The 20,178-nt window shown below is 67.4% G+C and overlaps 2 protein-coding genes across 2 annotated transcripts in view; one reads left to right on the top strand and one right to left on the bottom strand.

The window, feature by feature from the left end:
* The window catches only part of KIF5A (kinesin family member 5A), a 30,611-nt gene extending 21,547 nt beyond the window's left edge, over positions 1 to 9,064 (bottom strand). The window contains exons 1-8 of the mRNA XM_058821972.1: positions 8,472 to 9,064; positions 4,483 to 4,570; positions 3,847 to 3,920; positions 3,358 to 3,462; positions 2,843 to 2,891; positions 2,399 to 2,454; positions 2,193 to 2,280; positions 825 to 949 (exon numbers count right to left, since the gene is read on the bottom strand). Coding sequence (XP_058677955.1) covers positions 825 to 949; positions 2,193 to 2,280; positions 2,399 to 2,454; positions 2,843 to 2,891; positions 3,358 to 3,462; positions 3,847 to 3,920; positions 4,483 to 4,570; positions 8,472 to 8,600 — 714 coding nt within the window. The 5' untranslated portion in view covers positions 8,601 to 9,064. The remainder of the gene's footprint in view (positions 1 to 824; positions 950 to 2,192; positions 2,281 to 2,398; positions 2,455 to 2,842; positions 2,892 to 3,357; positions 3,463 to 3,846; positions 3,921 to 4,482; positions 4,571 to 8,471) is intronic.
* A 1,316-nt stretch (positions 9,065 to 10,380) lies between these two features.
* Positions 10,381 to 20,015, top strand: DCTN2 (dynactin subunit 2). The gene is made up of 14 exons (XM_058821952.1): positions 10,381 to 10,476; positions 12,009 to 12,077; positions 16,066 to 16,162; positions 16,295 to 16,356; positions 17,527 to 17,625; positions 17,766 to 17,926; positions 18,042 to 18,189; positions 18,279 to 18,344; positions 18,746 to 18,784; positions 18,886 to 18,963; positions 19,063 to 19,134; positions 19,223 to 19,325; positions 19,408 to 19,499; positions 19,715 to 20,015. The coding sequence occupies exons 1-14, from the start codon at positions 10,441 to 10,443 to the stop codon at positions 19,799 to 19,801; spliced, it is 1,209 nt and encodes a 402-aa protein (XP_058677935.1). The 5' UTR covers positions 10,381 to 10,440; the 3' UTR covers positions 19,802 to 20,015.
* Positions 20,016 to 20,178: the final 163 nt, after the last annotated feature.

The following is a 20,178-nucleotide window of genomic DNA, read 5'->3' as shown; positions in this document are numbered from 1 at the left end:
CCCCCAGTCCATCCCCCTTCCCCCTGCACCCCCAGCTCTGCATTTCTGCAGCTCTGGGGTCCCCCCACATTTGAGGTGCCTCCACATTTGGGGTGCCCCACTTTTGAGGTGCCCCCCACTTTGGAATCCCCGCATTTGGTTTTCCCCCACCCCTGGGGTGCCCCCGCCTTTGGGGTCCCAACATTTGGGGTACCCCATCTTTGGGGTGCCCCCACCCCTGGTGCCCTCACATTTGTAGCCCACCCACCCCTGGGGTCCTCCAGCCTTGAAATCCCCCAAATTTGGGGCCCCCACCTTTGGGGTGCCCACTTTTGGGCTCCCCCTACATTTGAGGTGCCCTCTTTTGGGGTGTCCCACTTTTGGAGTCCCCCACATTTTGTTTCCTCCCCTTTGGGGTGCCCCACTTTTGGGGTGCCCCCAGCCCTGGGGTGCCCCACTTTTGGGGTCCCCCAGCCCTGGGGTGCCCCACTTTTGGGGTACCCCACCATTGGGGTGCCCACACATTTGGGGTACCGGCCCCTGGCGACCCCCACCTTCTCGCTCCCCCCGCATTTGGGGTCCCCACCCCTGATGTCCCCCCCTTTTGGGGTGCCCCCACTTTTGGGGTCCCTCCCACCTTTAGGGTGCCCCCACTTTTGGGGTCCCTATCTTTGGAGTGCCCCCACTTTTGGGGTCCCCCACTTTTTGGGTCCCCCACTTTTTGGGTCCCCACATTTAGGGTGCCTCCTTTTGGGGTGCCTCCACCTTTGGGGTGCCCTCCCTTTGGGTTCCCCACCTTTGGGGTCCCCTCCTACTTTTGGGGTTCCCGTTTTTTGTGCCCGCACCTTCTCGCTGCCCGCCAGGTCCACCAGGTAGAGTTTCCCGCTCAGTTTCTGCTCGGTCTCCACGTTCTCCTGCTTGATGTGGATGAGGAAGATGCTGTGGCTGCGGGAGCTGTGCTCGTTCATGTCTGCGGGCACAGGGGGCACGGGTGTGGGCACGGGGCTGGCACTGTCCCCCAAAACGGGCACCGGGACCCCTCAGTGCCCCCCTGCACCCCGAAACAGCTCCGGGACCTCGCGGTGCCCCCCTGCACCCCAAACGGACACCGGGAGCTGTGCTCGTTCATGTCGGCGGGCACAGGTGGCACGGGTGTGGGCACGGGGCTGGCACTGCCCCCCGAAACAGCACCGGGACCCCTCAGTGCCCCCCTGCGCCACCCAGGGACCCCGCAGTGTCCCCCTGCACCCCATGCCCCCCCCCATGTTCCTCCATGTCCTCAGTGTCCCCTATATCCCCCATGACGTCCCCGTGTCCCCCCAGTGTCCCCAGTGTCCCCATGCCCCCCATGTCCCCATGTCCCCCATGTCCCTCCATGCACCCATGCCTCCCGTGCCCCCAGTGTCCCCATGTCCTCATGTTCTCCCATGTCCCCAACGTCCTCAGTGTCCCCATGTCCCCCCATGTCCCCCTTGTCCCTCCGCTGTCCACGTGTCCTCATATCCCCAGGGTTCCCCATGTCCCCAGTGTCCCCGCATGTCCCCATCCCCCCATACCCCCCATATCTCCGTGTCCCCCTTGTCCCTCCCCTGTCCCCATGTCCCCCTATCCCCAGTGCCCCTCATGTCCCCCATGCCCCCTATGTCCCCCCTGTGCCCTCCATGCCCTCAGTGTCCCCCGTATCCCTCAGTGTCCCCCATGTCCCCCATGATGTCCCCTATGCCCCCCACGTCCCCCGTGCCCCCATGATGTCCCCATGTCCCTGTGTCCTCGCAGTGTCCCTGGTGTCCCCAGTGTCCCCCATATCCCTCCATGTCCCCCATGTCCCCCTGCCTCCCCTGCCCCCCATGTCCCCCTTGTCCATCCCCTGTCCCCAATGTCCTCGGTGTCCCCATGTCCCCCCATGTCACCATATCCCCCCATGCTCTCCAGTGTCCCCCATGTCCCTAATGTCCCCGTATCCCCCATGTTCCCAGTGTCCCCAGTGTCCCCCCATGCCCCCCCTGTCTTCAGTGCCCCCATGTCCCCCACGCTCCCCCACGCCCACCGTGTCCCCCCAGTGTCCCCTGGTGTCGCTCACTGGTGACAGCCATGAATGTCCCAGTGCCACCCCGTGTACCCCCTCTGTGTGCCCCGTATTCCCCGTGCCCCCCGCGCCCCCAATTTCCCCTGTGCCCCCCAGTGTCCCCCCCGGTGTCGCCGGTGTCGCTCACTGGTGACAGCCACGTGCCGGTTGGATTTCCCCTCATCGATCACGTCCAGGATCTCCTCGGGGCTGGACACGAAGCGCTCGGTGCAGCCCTGGGGGGGGGGGTGTGGGGTGACCGGGGGGGCTCGGGGAGACCCCAGCCCATCCCCCACCCCCGGAGTGACCCCCGCCCCTCCCCCCTCCCCGAAGTGCCCCCCCAGGACCCCTCACCTTGACGTAGGGGACCCGGTTCTTGTCCTCGTGCACCGACAGGTTGGTCTTGGTCACTGGTGGGAGACGGGGGTGGGGTCACAAAGTGCTCCCAGTAACCTCCCAGTAACCTCCCAGTGCTTCCCAGTAACCACCCAGTGCTCCCAGTAACCTCCCAGTAACCACCCAGTGCCTCCCAGTAACCACCCAGTGCTTCCCAGTAACCTCCCAGTTCTTCCCAGTAACCACCGAGTAACCACCCAGTGCTTCCCAGTGCTTCCCAGTAACCACCCAGTGCCTCCCAGTAACCACCCAGTAAATACCCAGTGCTTCCCAGTGCTTCCCAGTAACCACTCAGTGCCTCCCAGTAACCTCCCAGTGCTCCAAATAACCTCCCAGTAATCACTCAGTGCCTCCCAGTGCTCCCAGTAACCACCCAGTACCCTCCCAGTGCCCCCCACTCACTGTCCAGCAGGTCCCGGATCTTGTCCAGGTAAATCTCAAAGTAGGAAACCTGGGGGGGTGGGGGGGGAAGGGGGTGGGGGTTGGGCGGCAGCGCGGGCCGATCCCACAGTGCCCCCCCCCAGTGCCCCCCAGCTCTCCCAGTGCCCCCCCAATGCTCCCAGTGCCCCCAGTGCCCCTCCAGTGCCCCCCAGCTCTCCCAGTGCCCCCCCAGTGCCCCCCCAATGCTCCCAGTGCCCCCCCAGTGCCTCCCCAATGCTCCCAGTGCCCCCCCAGTGCCTCCCCAATGCTTCCAGTGCCCCCCCAGTACCCCACCAATGCTCCCAGTGCCCCCCAGTGCCCCCACATTGCCCTCAGTGCCCCTCCCAGCGCTCCCAGTCCCTTCCAGTGCCCCCCCCCAGTGCTCCCAGTGCTCTGCCCGACGCCTCCCAGTGCCCCCCCCCAGCAATTCCCAGTGCTCCCAGTGCCCTCAGTACCCCCAATGACCCCACAGTGCCCCCAGTGCCCCCCGTGCCCACCTTGATGTGGAACTCCAGGTTCTCGTCCATGGCGTAGATGTGGTTGAAGATGTCGCGGGCGATGCGGGGGATGATCCCCATCTGCTGCGGGTCGTGCAGCTTCCCCTGGGGGGGCGGGGGGCGCTGAGACCCCCGGGGGGAGCCAGGGCCCCCCCAGTGCCCCCCAAAACCCCACCAGGGCCCCCCAAAACCCCCAGCGCTCCCAATGTCCTCCAAAACCCCACCAGGGCCCCCCAAAACCCCTTCAATGCTCCCAGCGCCATCAATGTCCCCAGTGCCCCCAATGCCCCCCTAAAGCCTCCAGTGCCCCCCAAAACCCCCCAGTGCTCCCAGTGCTCCCAGTGCCCCCAATGACCTCCAAAGCCCCCATACCCCCCAAAGCTCTCCCAGTGCCCCTGTGCCTCCAGTGTCCCCAGTGTCCCCCCAGTGCCCCCCAAACCCCCCAGTGCCCCCCGAAAGCCCCGCCCCAGTTCCCCCAGTGCCCCCCACCTCCATGGTGTGGGTCTTGCCCGACGATGTCTGTCCGTAGGCGAAGATGGTGCCGTTGTACCCGGCCAGCACATCTGGGGGGGAGAGAGGGGATTGGGGACCCCCGGGACCGCCAGACAACACCCCGGAGCCCCAAACATCCCCGGGACACCCAAACACCGCGCTGTCCCCACGCTGTCCCACCCAGGGCCGTCCCCAGGTTGTCCCTCGTGTCCCTGGGCTCTCTCTGGGCTGTCCCCGCGCTCCCCATGGGCTGTCCCCCACGCTGTCCCCATGCTCTCCCTGCTCTGTCCCCAGACTGTCGCCGGGCTGTCCCAGGATGTCCCACCCAGGCTGTCCCCAGGCTGTCCCCGGGCTGTCCTTAGGCTGTCCCAGGCTGTCCCACCCACGCTGTCCCCAGGCTCTCCCCGCTCTGTCCCCACGCTGTCCCCAGGCTCTCCCCGCGCTGTCCCCACGCTGTCCCACCCAGGTTGTCCCCAGACTGTCCCCAGCTGTCCCCGCTGTCCCCAGGCTCTCCCCGGGCTCTCCCCGCGCTGTCCCCAGGCTGCCCCACGCAGGGCTGTCCCCAGACTGTCCCCACGCTGTTCCCGGTCCCTTGTGTCCCCAGCTGTCCTCGCTGTCCCCAGTGTCGCTCACCCTTGACGATCTGCATGGCACACGCGTGGTACACCTGCTCCTGCGTGGTGTTCGGGGGGAACACGCGGTCGAACACGTACGGCTTGCCCTGGGGGGGGGGGACAGGGGACAGACACGGGGTCACCGGGCCGAGAAACCCCCCCGGGACACGGGGGGCACCATCCGGAGACCCCCCCCAACACCAGCCAGAGACCCCGGCACAGACACGGGGGACCCTGGCCCAAGACCCCCCTGTACCATCCACAGGGACCCCCCCGAGGCTCTGGGGGCTGGCGCAGCCTCAGGGCCCCTCAGGGGGTCCCGGTAAGGGAAGGGGACCTGGGGGGTCTCATTCTGTACCCCCGGTACCCCCCCTGAACCCTCCATTCAGGGACCCAGCCCCTACACACCCCCGGCCAACGATATCCACACAGAGAGACCCCCCTCTCCAAATCCTCTCACAGACCTCCAGAGCCTTCCAGACTTCCCCATGGACCCCCATAACTCCCCATAGACCCCACAGACCCCTGGGCCCTCCACAGACCCCCAAAACTCTCCAGACTCCCCCATAATTCCCCACAGACCCCCACAGACCCCCCACAGCCCTACAAACCCCCAAGGACCCCTCAGCCTCCTCATAGACCCCCTAGCCCCCCTCACACCAGCAGAGAACAGTCAGCCCCCCACAGACCCCCATAGACCCTTCAGCCTCCCTATAGACAGCCATAGCCCCCACAGACCCCCACAGACCCCTCTGGGGACCCCAGCCACCCTGCAGACCCCCCAGCCCTCCACAGACCCCGACAGACCACCATAGACCCCCATAGGTGCCCAATCCCCCAAAGACCCCCATGGGCACCTCAGCCACCCCGCAGACCCCCAGCCCTCCATAGCCCCCCCAGACCCCTTAGCTGCCCCCCAGACCCCCAGGGACCCTCACAGCCCCCATAAAAACTGTGGTTTGTCAGAGCCCTCAGCTCCCCAGAGACCCCCAAAGACCCCCAATGGCCCCCAGAGACCCCACAGACCTCCCCCAGAGCCCCCATAGACAGCCAGACACCCCCAGAGACCCCTACACGCCCAGAGACCCCCGGAGACCCCCCCAGCTCCTCCCACTCCGGGAGCTGTCCAGGCCCCGGTGCTGAGCCGGGACGCGGGGACAGACGGACAATGGGGACAGACGGACAGACGGATACGGGGACATTGGGACATGGGGACAGACGGACATGGGGACAGACGGACACAGGGACGCGGGGACAGGCGGAAATAGGGACACACAGACATGGGGACACACGGACCCGGGGGCACACGGACACGGGGACAGACGGGGGGCTCGGAGACACACGGCCACGGGGACACACGGCCACAAGGCCATGGGGACAGACAGACATGGGGACACAGGGCCACGGGCACACACGGACACACGGCCATGGGGACAGACAGACATGAGGACAAACGGGCACGGGACAGCCGGACACGGGGACACACGGCCACGGGGACACACGGCCACAAGGCCATGGGGACAGACAGACATGGGGACACAGGGCCACGGGCACACACGGACACACGGCCACGGGGACAAACGGACACAGGGCCATGGGGACAGACAGACATGAGGACAAACGGGCACGGGACAGCCGGACACGGGGACACACGGACACGGGGACACACGGGAGCCTCGGGGGCTCGGGCACAGCCGGTGCCGGCACCCCCTCGCCCCAGCTCCCCCCGGCCCCCCCTGGGCCCCGCGGCCCCTCCCGCCGCCGGTCACGCACCCCCCCCGCACCCCCCGCACCCCCATCCTCCCCTGCCCCGCACCCCCATCCCAGCGCCCCCCGGCCCTGCCCCACAGCCCCGACCCGCAGCGCCAACCCCGCAGCTCCCCCCGCTCCCGCAACCCCGCAACCCCCGCACTGCGCCGGCACCGCCGCACCGACACAGCCCCGGGCGGACAGACCCCCCCCCCCGCATCCACGGACACCCCCGTGCATGAACCCCCATCCACGGACACCCCCCATGTATGAACCCCCCATCCACGGACCCCCCCCGCATCCACGGACCCCCCCATGTATGAACCCCCCATCCACAGACCCCCCCGGCATCCACGGACCCCCCATCTGCAGACCATCCGCACCCACGGAGCCCCCTGTGCACGGAGCCCCGCACCCACGGACCCCCCAATCTATGGAGCCCCCATCTATGGACCCCCCCCCAATCCACGGACTCCACATCTATTGCCCCCCCCATGCATGGACACCCCCCCCCCCCCAGCACCCACGGACACCCCCCTGCACCCACGGACCCCTCCTGCACCCACGGACACCCCCATTTAAGGACCCCCATCCGTGGACCCCCCCCATTTACGGACCCCTCCGCGCCCCCCACCCCGTTGTCCCCCCGGGACCGTCTCTTCCCCCCCCACAGACCCCTCAGACAAGGGGGGGCCGTTATGGGGTGCCGATATTTTGGGGGTGCCGATATTTTGGGGGTGCCGATATTTTGAGGATGCCGATATTTTGGGTGCCGATATTTTGGGGGTGCCGATATTTTGGGGGAGCCGATATTTTGGGGGTGCCGATGTTTTGGGTGGGCCGATATTTTGGGGGGGCCGATATTTTGGGTGCCGATATTTTGGGGGTGCCGATATTTTGGGGGGGGCGATATTTTGGGGGTGCCGATATTTTGGGGGTGCCGATATTTTGAGGATGCCGATATTTTGGGTGCCGATATTTTGGGGGTGCCGATATTTTGGGGGAGCCGATATTTTGGGGGTGCCGATGTTTTGGGTGGGCCGATATTTTGGGGGGGCCGATATTTTGGGTGCCGATATTTTGGGGGTGCCGATATTTTGGGGGGGGCGATATTTTGGGGGTGCCGATATTTTGGGGGTGCCGATATTTTGAGGATGCCGATATTTTGGGTGCCGATATTTTGGGGGTGCCGATATTTTGGGGGTGCCGATATTTTGAGGATGCCGATATTTTGGGTGCCGATATTTTGGGGGTGCCGATATTTTGGGGGAGCCGATATTTTGGGGGTGCCGATGTTTTGGGTGGGCCGATATTTTGGGTGCCGATATTTTGGGGGGGCCGATATTTTGAGGGAGCCGATATTTTGGGGGGGCCGATATTTTGGGGGTGCCGATGTTTTGGGTGGGCCGATATTTTGGGTGCCGATATTTTGGGGGGGCCGATATTTTGAGGGAGCCGATATTTTGGGGGTGCCGATATTTTGGGGGGGCCGATATTTTGGGGGTGCCGATATTTTGGGGGTGCCGATATTTTGTGGGGGCCGATATTTTGGGGGGGCCGATATTTTGGGGGAGCCGATATTTTGGGGGGGCCGATATTTTGGGGGCCGATATTTTGGGGGTCTCACCCCCCCCCCAGGATGAGCCCCTAACAAAGGGCAGGGCCGCAGCGCGGGGGGGGGGGCGGGGGGGGGGGTCTGCGGCATCGCCCCCCCCCCCCCCGCGGCTGCTTTGGGGCCCCCCCGGGAGATCAGGGCGTGTCCGCTCCATGTAAACACCGCCCCCCCCGCACTGGGCAAACTGGGAGCGCCCCCCCCATCCTGCACTGGGCAAACTGGGAGCCCCCCCCATCTGCACTGGGCAAACTGGGAGTGCCCCCCCCATCCGGCACTGGGCAAACTGGGAGCGCCCCCATCTGCACTGGGCAAACTGGGAGCGCCCCCATCCTGCACTGGGCAAACTGGGAGCGCCCCCATCTGCAGTGGGCAAACTGGGAGTGCCCCCATCTGCACTGGGCAAACTGGGAGCGCCCCCATCCTGCACTGGGCAAACTGGGAGTGCCCCCCCCATCTGCACTGGGCAAACTGGGAGTGCCGGGAGCCTCGGAAATGGGAGGGGGGGGTGGCATGGGGAGGGTCCCGGGGGGAGCGGCCACACCCAGCAGCGCTCCCCCCCCCCCCGAACAGGATCTGCTCCCCCCCCCCCAAATGACAGCGCCCCCCAAGTTGGGGTCCCCGCCCCTGCCCCCCCCGTGACTCACCCCCAGCACGACGCTGTCGTCCCCCTGGAACACGGGCAGGAATTTGTCGCCCCGCAGGATCTCGGCCTGGTTGAGCGGCCGGAAGCGGCACAGGACCTTGATGCTGCACTCGGAGCTGGGCTCGGCCATGCCGGGGCTCGGGGGGCTTCCACACGGGGGGGCTCGGGCCGGGGGGGGTCACCCGGGGCGCTGCTCACAGCCTAAGGGACAGCGGGCACCGGCGGGCACGGCGGCACCCGGGGGTGCTGAGCGGGACCCGAGGGTGCGGGGTGATGCTCAGGGATGCTGCCCGGGTGGTACCCAGGGATGCAGGATGCTGCTCAAGGAGAGACGCCGGGTGGTACCCAAGGGCTTGAGATGCTGCTCAGTGATGCAGGATGCTGACCAAGGATGCAGGATGCTGCCCGGGGTGGTACCCAGGGATGCAGGATGTTGCTCAGAGGTGGTACCCAGGGATGCAGGATGCTGCTCGGGTGGTACCCAAGGATGCAGGATGCTGCCCAAGGATGCAGGATGCTGCTCAGCGCTGCAGGATGTTGCTCAGGGGTGGTACCCAATGATGCAGGATGCTGCTCAGGGATGCAGGATGCCGCTCAGCACTGCAGGGTGGTACCCAGGGCTGCGGGTGGTACCCAAGGATGCAGGATGCCGCTCAGGGATGCAGGATGCCGCTCAGGGATGCGGCTCGGGGGCTGCAGGATGCGGGAGGCGGCGCCGGGCGGGGCTGACGCTCCGCAGCTGCCGCTGTCGCCGCTCCTGTGACCGCTGCTGTCGCCACTGCAGCCCCGGCACCGGCGGGTGGGGGGAGGCCGCCCCCCCGCGCCCCCTCCCCCGCCTTAAGGTGGAGCCGCCCGCGGCTCTTAAGGTGGCCGGGACTGAGGGGGGGGGCGCGATGGACCCCCCCAAAGTGCTGATTCACGGCGGGGGGGGGCAGGACGGGACCCCGGGGATGCGGCTGGGGAGGGGGAGCTGGGCCAGCCCCCCCCCGGCCCCCCTGCTCGGTGCCCCCCCCGCGGGAGGGCCGCGGTCCTGACTCATCCCCCCCCACCCCCGGTACAGCGGGGGCTCTGCCCGGGCCCCCTGCAGGTGACCCCCAAACACGGCGGGGGGGTCCGGAGCTGACCCGGGGGGGGCCGGAGCTGACCCGGGGGTCTCCCGGGGGTGAGAAGGGCGGCCCCAGCATGGGGGGCAGCCCGGGACACCCCCATGGTGCCCCCCAGTGCCACCCGGCCTGTGCGTGCCCTCACCCGTGAGTCCGGCCCGGGTGTCCCTCCGTGTCCCCCCATCGCTGTGCTCCCCGTGTGCCCCTCGTGTGTCCTCCCGTGTGTCCCCCCGGCACTGTGAGCCCCTGTGCCGCCCCCAGGTTTTCTCCTGTGTCTGCCCCGTGTCCCCCCGTGTGCCCCCCATGTGTGTCCCCGTGCGTGTCCCCGTGTGCCCTCATCCGTGTGTCACCCTCTGTGTCACCCCCCGTGTCTCCCCCCATTCCCCGCCCCTTGTTCACCCCCGGTATGTCCCCCTTGTACCCCCGTGCCCTGCCCGTGTCCGTGTGTCCCCTGTCCCCCCATTGTTCCCCCGTGTCCGTGGGGTGCTGTGTCCCCGTGTCCCCTATCCTCCCATTGTCCCCCCGCGTCCGTGTGTCCCCCCATTGTCCCCTCGTGTCCGTGTGTCCCCCTGTCCCCCCCATTGTCCCCCCATTGTCCCCCCAGTGCCGCCCCCGCCCCGTCTGCTCGCTCAGGCCCCGCCCCCGCCCCATCAGGCCCCGCCCCATCCCCGCCCGGCCCCGCCCCTGCGCTCTCCCCCCTCGCTCCGCCCCGCGCCGCTCTCGCGAGATCGGCCCCGCCCCGGCCCTGCGCGGCCATTCCGGGACCCCCCGGCACCGGCCCCCCCTGCACGGACCCCCCAACACCGACCCCCATTACTGACCCCCATTACCGACTCCCCAATACCGGCCCCCAGTACCGCCCCCGCCATGGCCGACCCCAAGTACGCCGACCTGCCCGGCATCGTGAGTAAGGGGCTGGGCCGGGGAGGAGCCGGGGCTCTGAGGGGATGTGGGAGGCTGTGGGGGGATGTGAGGGGATCAGGGACCTGGGGTGCTCTGTGAGGAGATCGGGAGGGCCGGAGGGATCAGGAGCCTGGGGATACTGAGGGCTCTGAGAGATGGGGGGGGGTCTGAGGGGATATGGGGGCGCCTGGGGATGATGAGGGGTCTGAGGGGATCGGGGAGGTCTGAGAGGATCAGGGGCCTGGGGGTGCTGAAGGGTGTGAAGGGATCAGGGGCCTGCGGGTGCTGAGGGGTCCGAGGGGATCGGCGGACGTGTGAGGGGATCGGGGGCCTGGGGATGCTGAGGGCTCTGAGGGATCGGAGGGGCAGGGGTTCAGGGGGATCAGAGGGGTGCTGAGGGCTCTGAGGGGATCGGGGGAGTCAAGCGGGATAAGGGCCCTGGGGGAGAATGAGGGAACTGCGGGGATTTGGGGTCTGAGGGGGCCAGGGGGTCTCAGAGGGGACTGGGGGGTCTGAGAGGGCCGGGGGGTCTGAGGGGGCCTGAGGGGGGCCAGGGCATCTCGGAACAGGAGGGGACCGGCGGGACGTGGAGGGACTGGGGAGGTGGGAGAAGGGCGGCTCTGAGAGGGTCTGAGGGTCAGAGCAGGCCGGGGGGATCCGAGGGTGCTGTGGGGTGTCTCAGGGTGATGAGGGGATCCGGGGGAATCTGCAGGGATTTGAGGGTCTGAGGGTGCCGTGGGGTGTCTCAGGGTGATGAGGGGATCCGGGGGAATCTGCAGGATTTGGGGGGAATCTGCAGGGATTTGAGGGTCTGAGGGTGCCGTGGGGTGTCTCAGGGTGGTGAGGGGATCCTGGGGAATCTGCAGCGATTCAGGGATCTGCGGGCACTGGCAGGGGCTGGGGGTTCTGAGTGGTTTGGGGGGATCTGAGGGGATTGGGGGACTCAGGGGTCCTGAGGTGGTCCAAGGGCACTGGGGGGGCTGAGGAGCAGCAGGGACCGAGTCAGTTTGGGGGGTCTGAGCTTGGAATGACTGACAGGGTCTGGGGAGCAGGGGGATTTGGGGAATCTGGGGGGTTGTGGGTCTGTGAGAAGATCTGGGGGTGAGCTGAAGGGTCAGTGGGGTGTGGGGGTTGGCAACGTTTGGGGTGTTTGTAGGAATGGGAGGGGGTTTGGGGTGCCAGGGAGGACCTGTCTGTCTGTCTGTGGGTCTGTCCGTGGGGTGAACACAGATCCCCGGGGGGTGAGAGCACCCCGTGTGTTTGGGGTGACTGTGGGAGCTGGGGGAGGTCAGGGGACAGGGGCAGTGAGTCGGGGTGCTGGGGGGACATTGGGGTGTTTGGGGGCAGTCAGCAAGGGCTGTCAGGACATTGGGGTGTCCAGGGGGACGTGTGGCCCATCAGAGGTGTCCATGGGGATGAGGTGTGGGGACACTGGGGTGTCCATGGGGATGAGGTGTGCCCCATCAGAGGTGTCCATGGGGATGAGGTGTGGGGGTGAGCTGGGGGTCCCAGCCTAGCCCCTGGTGCCGCAGGCCCGGAACGAGCCCGACGTGTACGAGACCAGTGACCTGCCCGAGGATGACCAGGCCGAGTTCGAGGCGGTAAGGCCCGGCCGGGGGGGAGCAGCAGCTGGAATGGACCCCCGGGACCCCCCGGGACCCCCAGGAGTGGCACCGGGGCAGGGAACCGGCCCCCACCGCCCATGCACCCAGCAGCAGCACAGCCTGCACGGGTACACAGCACCCACAGGGACACAGCACCCACGGGGACACAGCACCCACAGGGACACAGCAGCACCCACGGGGACACAGCACCCACAGTGACAGAGCACCCCACAGGGACACAGCACCCACAGGGACACAGCACCCACAGGGACACAGCAGCCACGGGGACACAGCAGCCACAGGGACAGAGCACCCCACGGGGACACAGCACCCACAGGGACACAGCACCCACAGGGACACAGCACCCACAGTGACACAGCACCCACAGGGACAGAGCACCCACGGGGACAGAGCACCCACGGGGACACAGCACCCCATGGGGACACAGCACCCACGGGGACACAGCACCCACAGTGACAGAGCACCCCACGGGGACACAGCACCCACAGGGACACAGCAGCCACGGGGACACAGCACCACAGTGACACAGCACCCACAGGGACACAGCACCCACAGTGACACAGCACCCACAGGGACAGAGCACCCACGGGGACAGAGCACCCACGGGGACGCAGCAGCCACAGGGACACAGCACCCACGGGGACACAGCACCCACAGGGACACAGCACCCCATGGGGACACAGCACCCATAGTGACACAGCAGCCACAGGGACACAGCACCCATGGGGACAGTGTCTCTCCACAGGGACACATCACCCCACAGTGGCAGTGTCCCCCCCGCAGTGTGTCCCCCCACAGTCCCAATGTCCCTCCACAGTGACAGTGTCCCCTGCAGTGACATTGTCCCCTGTGACAGCGTCCCCTCATAGTGACAGTGTCCCCCCACAGTCCCAGTATGACATGTTGACAGTGACATGGTGACAGTGACCCCCACAGTGTCAGTGTCCCCCATGGTGACAGTGTCCCCCTGCAGTGACAGTGTCCCCTGCAGTGACTGTGTCCCAATGTCCACCACAGTCCCAATCTCCCCACACGGTGACAGTGTCCCCTGCAGTGACAGTGTCCCCCAGAGTCCCAATGTCCCCTGCAGTGACAGTGTCCCCTGCAGTGTCCCCCCATCCCCTGTGTCACCCTACCTGTGGGGCAGGAAGGGGAGATCAGCACAGCCCCCCCCACACAGGCTGGCTGTCCCTGGCCTTGCTGTCCTTGTCCCCAAGACGAACAGGGCTGCCAGTGCCCCAGCCCCACCCCGAGGGGAACAAGGGGGACCCCCTAAATCTGCTGTGAGTACTGGGGTGTCCCCAGCCTGGGCTGAGGCCAGGGGAGGTCAGTGTGCAGTGATGGGGGGTCCATCCCTGTGGGACTCAGGGGACCCCCAGAGTGGGAGTGACCCAGAGCCCCATCACTGAGGGGCCCCAAGGACCCCCAGGGCCCGTGGGGTGACACTGGATCTGTCCTTGAGGCCACACGGCAGAGAGGACCCCCAGGGGTATGGGGTGACCCCCCAGAGGTGTGGGGTGACCCCCAGGTGTGCTGGGGAGGACAATGGGGGTTCAGGGGTCACAGCCTGAGGAGTGACTCGGTGCCCCCCAAGACACTGAGGGGGTGCCAGGCCTTGGGGGTGCAGGGGGTGCAACCAGCCCCCCTCTGCCTTCAGTGCCATTGGTGTTTCTGGGGTGCAGGAGATTGGCACAGGTCCCTGGCAGGGAGCAGGGGCCCACCAGGTACCCCCAAATCCTGAGGGGGGCAAAGAGACCCCCCCAGTGAGGGCCGGAGCAGCAAGGTGGGCTGAAACAGGGGTTGGAGCCCAAAGTCATGAGGTGACCCCTACTGTGGTGGGAGGTGACAGATGGGGGGTCCTAAGCCCCCCCTGCCTCGGGGAGCCCTTCACCAGCTCTGGGGTGCTGGGGGGTCTTTCCTCTCCCTCGGGGAGCCCCCAAACTGACCAGGGCTCCCCCCGCTTCCCCCCCGCTCCCGCCTGGCCTGGACTCAGTTTGCACAAGTAAGCGCGGCCCTGCTTTGGGGTGCATGGGGGGGCACTGCTGCATGTGCATGGGGGTTTTGGGGTGCCCTGCACTGCCCCCCGCTCTGCCTTGCCCTCTGCATCCTCTGCCTGCTGCCTGCACTGCCCACCTGGCCTTGGGACCCCCGGGACCCCCGGGCTGGGTCTCATTGCCCTGGGGCCCTGCCTGGGCATGGGGGGGCCGTGCTGAGCCCCCTCCCTGCTGCCAGCATTGCACGGGGCAGCTGCGGGGCCGGGGCAGCCCCTGGCCCTACAGAGCCCCCCCAGGCTCCCCGGGGGTCCCGCTGGGTGTTGGGGTCCCGGGGGGAGCACCTGGCTGCACTCACATCCCCCCACCCTGGGCAGGAGCTGGAGCTGCTGAGGGGAGTTATGGGGTGATCCCCAAACTCTGCCAGTCCTGCTCCCCTCCAGGGCACAGCCCTGCTGCTCCATCCCTGGCTGCCCTGGGTCTGTCCCACTGCCCCTCGTCCTGCAGGGCTCCCCATCCCTCGGGGCTCCCCAGCCCTCGGGGGTCCCCATCCCGTGGGGTTCCCTGTCCCTCAGGCGTCCCCATCCCATGGGGTTCCCTGTCCTGCAGGGGTCCCAGCCCTCGGGGGTCCCAGCCCCCGGGGGTCGCCATCCCGTGGGGTTCCCTGTCCCTCAGGGGTCCCCAGCCCTCGGGGGGCGGCGGGCGCGGGCCGGACCTTCTAACGCGGATTTTGTCTCTCTCTCCCCTCTCTAACCTTGCTCTGACTTTCTCACCTCTGGGAAACGCCAGGAGCTGGTAAGCGCCCGTGTCCCAGCCACTGTCACTGTCCCTCAGCCACTGTCACCCGCTGCCACCCACCGCAGCCCCCTAATGCTGCCAGCGCTGCTCCTGCTGCTCTCACTGCCCGCAGCCACCCGGGCCCGGATCCACCTGGGCCAGAGCCCTGATCCACCCGGGCCAGAGCCAGGGGCTGCACAGGGGCACAGGGGGTCCTTTGGGTCCTCCCAGAGCCCTGCTGAGCTGGGGACACCCTTGAGGGCAGCAGAGGGTGAGGGACACACCGGCTGTGCCCACCCTGCCTGGCACAGGGCACAGCCCCTGGATTGGGGGTCTGGGGGCTTACACTTCCCACTGCCCCCCTGATGAGCCCCAAAGGCAACCAGAGGGCAGTGCCAGCCCCAGGGGGCCGGGGGTCACCCTGGGAAGGAGGTTGTCCTGCCAAAACACAGCTGGGGGTCAGTGACAGTCCCAAGGGGACAGGGATCACCCTGGAGGGACCAGCAGTGGGTCCTGGTGCTGGCCAGGGGCTGCTGGAATGTTCCACACTTTGGGATAGGCTGAACCTTGGGGGACTCTGAGCTGGGCCAGGCCGGGGGCCCGAAGTCCTGACACATCTTTGGGGGACCCTGTGTGCTGGGCTGGGCCAGACCAGGGCCCAGTGTCACCAGGGTGGTGTCACCAGGGCCCAGTGTCACCGGGTCCCAGTGTCAGCAGGGCCCAGTGCCACCAGGGCCCAGTGTCACCAGGGTAATGTCACCAGGGTAGTGTCACCAGAGCCCAGTGTCACCGGGGCCCAATGTCAGCAGGGCCCAGTGCCACCAGGGCCCAGTGTCACCAGGGTGGTGTCACCAGGGCCCAGTGTCACCACGCTGGGCCAGCCTGGGGTCTGATATCCCCACTCCAGACTCTTGAGGGTACCTCCCCTGGGCCAGGCCACTCAGGGGTGCCATGTCCCCACCCTGGCCCCATGGGGACGTGCCACATCGCTGCCAGCAGGGCCCTCACTGGGCCGCACTGGAGGCCTGTCCTGGGGAGGAGCAGCGCCTCCAGCCCTGCCCATGCTGTGTGCTGGGGGTGGTGGCAGCCTTGGGGCTCCCCTGTCCCCATCCCTGTCCGTGCTGGGGGGGTGGTGGCAGTCTGGGAGCGCCGTGTCCCTGTCCCTGTCCCTGTCCCTGACGTGGCTCCGTGTGCAGGAGGAGCTGAGCAGCACCAGCGTGGAGCACCTGATCATCAACCCCAACGCGGCCTACGAGAAGTTCCGGGACAAGCGCCTGGGCACCGAGGGTGTGGGTGAGCTGGGGGGCCGGGGGGCTGGGCACGGGTCCGGGGGGCTGGGCACGAGCCAGGGGACCACTGGGGCACCAAGCCAGGGAGGCAGGGGGCACTGAGCCCCCTGGTCACACCCGGCTCTGCCTCCTGCAGATTTCTCTGACCGCATCGGCCGCACGCGCACAACGGGCTACGAGGCTGGGGAGTATGAGATGGTGAGTGGGCAAGGGACACCCCCTCCTCACGCAGTGCTGGCACGCTCCTGGGTGCCACAGGTCCCCGGGGTCACCTGCTGCAGCCCCCAGGAGCTGTGTGCCAGCTCCAGCAGTGCCCTGCTGGTCTCTGCCCAGTCCAGCCCAGTCTGCCATGCTGGGAGCCCCTGTCCCCAGCACAGACCCCCGAGGGTGCTCAGGACAGCGCTGTAACCAAGTCCTGGTGGAGCTGGGGGTCCCAGGGTGGATCTGTGGGGGACCCGGGGGTCTCAGGGTACTCCTGGCTGGCTCATGTTCAGCTGGTGTCCCCAGGACCCCCGGGCCTCTCCTGGGTACCCCCATGTTCTGGGGTCTATTCCCCCAGCAGGGCCCTGCCTGTCCCCTCACTGACTGCAGTTCTGTCACCCCAATTCCCCAGGCTGTCCCAGTTCCTCTGCTCCCTCAGGACCCTCAGGGTGGGCTGCAGTTCCTGGCACCCAGGGCCAAAGGGGAGAAGGTGGCTCTGGTCACCTGGCTCCTTCTTGGCCTGCTGGGGGGGTGACAGCTGTGTCCCCTGGGCTGGTCACTGTCCGGCCAGGCCATCACCCCCCAAACTGGCCCAGCCCAGGTTTGCTCTGGGAGCAGCTGGGTTTGGGCAAAGAGCAGGGAACCCCCACATTGCACGGGGGGCACAGCAGCACCCAGAACCACCCCACAGCTGTAGAGCTCCGGGAGGAGGAGGAGGAAGAGGAGGAGGAGGAGCTCTAAGATGGGAAATCCATGGGGGTGGTGATGAGGAACTGCATGTGGGTGAGGATGAGGAGTTCCATGGGGGTGAAGATGGGGAGCTCTGAGTGTGAAGATGAGGAGCTCCGTGAGGATGAAGATGAGTTCCAGTGCACTCCCTCTCCCTGTGGGTTCAGGACCCTCCTGGGCTGCTCCTGCCCTGCCCCACTGACCCCACCCGGTTCCCTTTAGGTGCCACCTGAGGCTGCTCTGACCTGTCCCTGCAGGCCTCACCTGCTCCTTCTGCTTGGTGCCAGGTGCTGCCAGCACCTGTGAGCCCCCTGAGACCCCTGAGACCTCTGAGCCCCCTGTGAGACCCCTGAACCTCCATGACCCTTCCACCATCCCATGAGCTCCCCTGGCCCTGTGTGAGCCCCCCCTGAGCCCCCTGACCCATTTCTCCCCCAGCTGGGTGAGGGTCTTGGTGCCAAGGAGACGCCGCAGCAGCGATTCCAGCGGTTACAGCACGAGGTGCAGGAGCTGCTCCGGGACGTGGAGCAGATCCAGGTGAGCTCCCACCTGTCCTGGGGAATGGTTTGGGGGTGACACAGCACCTGTGTGTGCAGATGAGCCTCCATCTGCCCCAGGTGAGCCCCCCCATCCCAGGGTGTGTCCCAGGGGTGACATGTCCCCTGTGTGTCCCCCAGAGCTCGGTGAAGGAGTCGGGGGCAGAGGAGGAGCTGACGCCCATGGCCCTGGCCAGGCAGGTGGAGGTGCTGAAGCAGCAGCTGCTCAGCTCCCACCTGGAGAAGGTTCTGGGCCCCGGTGCCGCCGTCGACTTCGCTGACCCCGAGGGTGCCCTGGCCAAGTGAGTGGGGGACAGGACCCCGCGGGGCCATGGCAGTGTCCCCATGGGGTGGCACAGCTTGTCCCCTGCCCGCCCTGTCCCTTTGCCCACGCTGTCCCCTCTGGGCTGTCCCCAGGCGGCTGCTGCAGCAGCTGGAGGTGGCCAAGTGCAGCAAGGCCGCCCCGGGGAAGGGCCCCGCGCGGGCCGCACCCACTGCCGGCGACGCTGTCACCTTCGAGCTCTACTGGAGGCCCGAGCAGGACCAGTTTGCCCAGTCTGCCAAGGTGAGGGGGCTGCTGGAACCACAGGGGGGCACCACACCTGGCACCCGGCCCTGCAGCGCAGTCCCAGCAGCTCCCCCCAAACCCCGCAGGTGTCGGAGCTGGAGAAGCGCCTGGCACAGCTGGAGGCGGCCATGAGGTGTGAGCCTGACAGCCAGGTGAGTGCCCAGGTGTGAGCCTGACAGCCAGGTGAGTGCCCAGGTGTGAGCCTGACAGCCAGGGGAGGGCACAGGTGTGAGCCTGGCAGCCAGGGGTGGGCTTAGGTGTGAGCCTGGCAGCCAGGGGAGGGCACAGGTGTGGGCCTGGCAGCCAGGGGTGGGCACAGGTGTGAGCCTGACAGCCAGGGGAGGGCACAGGTGTGAGCCTGGCAGCCAGGGGAGTGCCCAGGTGTGAGCCTGGCAGCCAGGGGAGGGCCCATGGGAGGGCCCAGGTGAGGGGGCTGACCTACCTCCCTCCCTCTGAGGGCCCAGGTGAGGGGGGTCTGCCCACTCTCCCTCCCTCCTGCCACTTTCCTACCCTCCCCCTTCACCTGGCCCTACTGACACCGTTTCGCCCACAGAACCCGCTGCTGGTGGGAATGAAGGGCTCCAGTCTCATGGTGAGTTGGGCAAGAGGGGTTTGGGGGAGCCCCTGTCCCCCCCTTGCCCCCAGCGCTTTGGGGGGGCTGCTGTACCCCCCTCACCTGCCCCCCCTCCCCAGGACACGGTGCAGGTGCTGCAGGCCAAGGTGAACGTTCTGGATGTGGCTGTGCTGGACCAGGTGGAGGCTCGGCTGCAGGTGAGGGGAGCTGGGGGGCACTGCTGGGGTTAAACTGGGAGACATTGCTGGGTTTGGGGCCCGCTGCTGGATTTGGGGTTTCTGTCTCCCCCACCCCAGAGCGTCCTGGGCAAGGTGAACGAGATCGCCAAGCACAAGGCCACGGTGCAGGACGCTGACACCCAGAGCAAGGTATGGGCTGGGGGGCCCAGAGGCCGGGGGGGGATCCGGAAAGGCCCCCCCAGGCTGTGCTGACCCCCCACTCCACGTGTGCCCCCAGATCCACCAGCTGTACGAGACGCTGCAGAGCTGGGACGCCGTGGCCAGCGCCCTGCCCGACGTGGTGCAGCGCTTGGTGACCCTGAGGGACCTGCACGAGCAAGGTGAGGGCCGGGGGGGCTGGGGGGGGCACCGGGTGGGGGTCTCTGCCTGCCCTCCCCAGCACTCAGGTGTGTGCCCCCACAGCCACCCAGTTCGGGCAGGTGCTGGTGCACCTGGACACCACACAGCAGGAGATCGCGGGGGCTCTCAAGGACAACGCGGTGCTGCTGGCTGAGGTGGGACCCCTTGGCCCCCCATTGCCCCCAGCCCCACTGCCCCATCCCCAGTGACCCACATCACCCATCCCTACCTGCTCTATCCCCACGGACCCCATCACCCCATCCCCCTCACCCCCATGCCCCCCTGCCCCATCACCCCATCCCCACTTAGCCCCATTTCCCATCCCCCCTGCCCCCATCCCCACTCACCCCCACCCCCTCTGCCCCCCCAGGTGCAGAAGACCATGAAGGACAACCTGGCCATCGTCGAGGACAACTTTGCCGACATCGACGCCCGCATCAAGCGGCTGCAGAAGTGACCAGGCCCCAGGACCCCCCCGCTGAGGACACCCCCGTGCCCCCCCAGGAACCCCTGGGCCCTGTGCCCCCCCCGCAGGTCCCAGCTGCTGCTTGTAAATACCCTGGCTCGGCCCCCCCATCCTCTGCCCCCCTCAGTTCCCTGGGGGTCCTCCCTGTCCCCCCTGCTCCCCCACCGGGGGTCTCTGGTCCCCCCGTACCCCAATAAACAGCTCAGCTCCCAGCGTGTGCGTGTCGGTGTCTCTGGGGGGCGGCAGGAGCAGCGCCCCCCCAAACTGGGGGTGGGAAAGCTGGGACTGGGGGGACACGGGGGGAGCCTGTGGGACCCCACAGGGATGGGGGGCTGGGGGCAGCCGGACCCCGCAGACAGGGGAGGGGT

Source organism: Ammospiza caudacuta, chromosome 31 (genome assembly GCF_027887145.1).
Source record: "Ammospiza caudacuta isolate bAmmCau1 chromosome 31, bAmmCau1.pri, whole genome shotgun sequence".
NCBI lineage: Eukaryota > Metazoa > Chordata > Aves > Passeriformes > Passerellidae > Ammospiza > Ammospiza caudacuta.
Note: the sequence above shows the minus strand (reverse complement) of the source record. Positions and strands in the feature narration are given on the sequence as shown.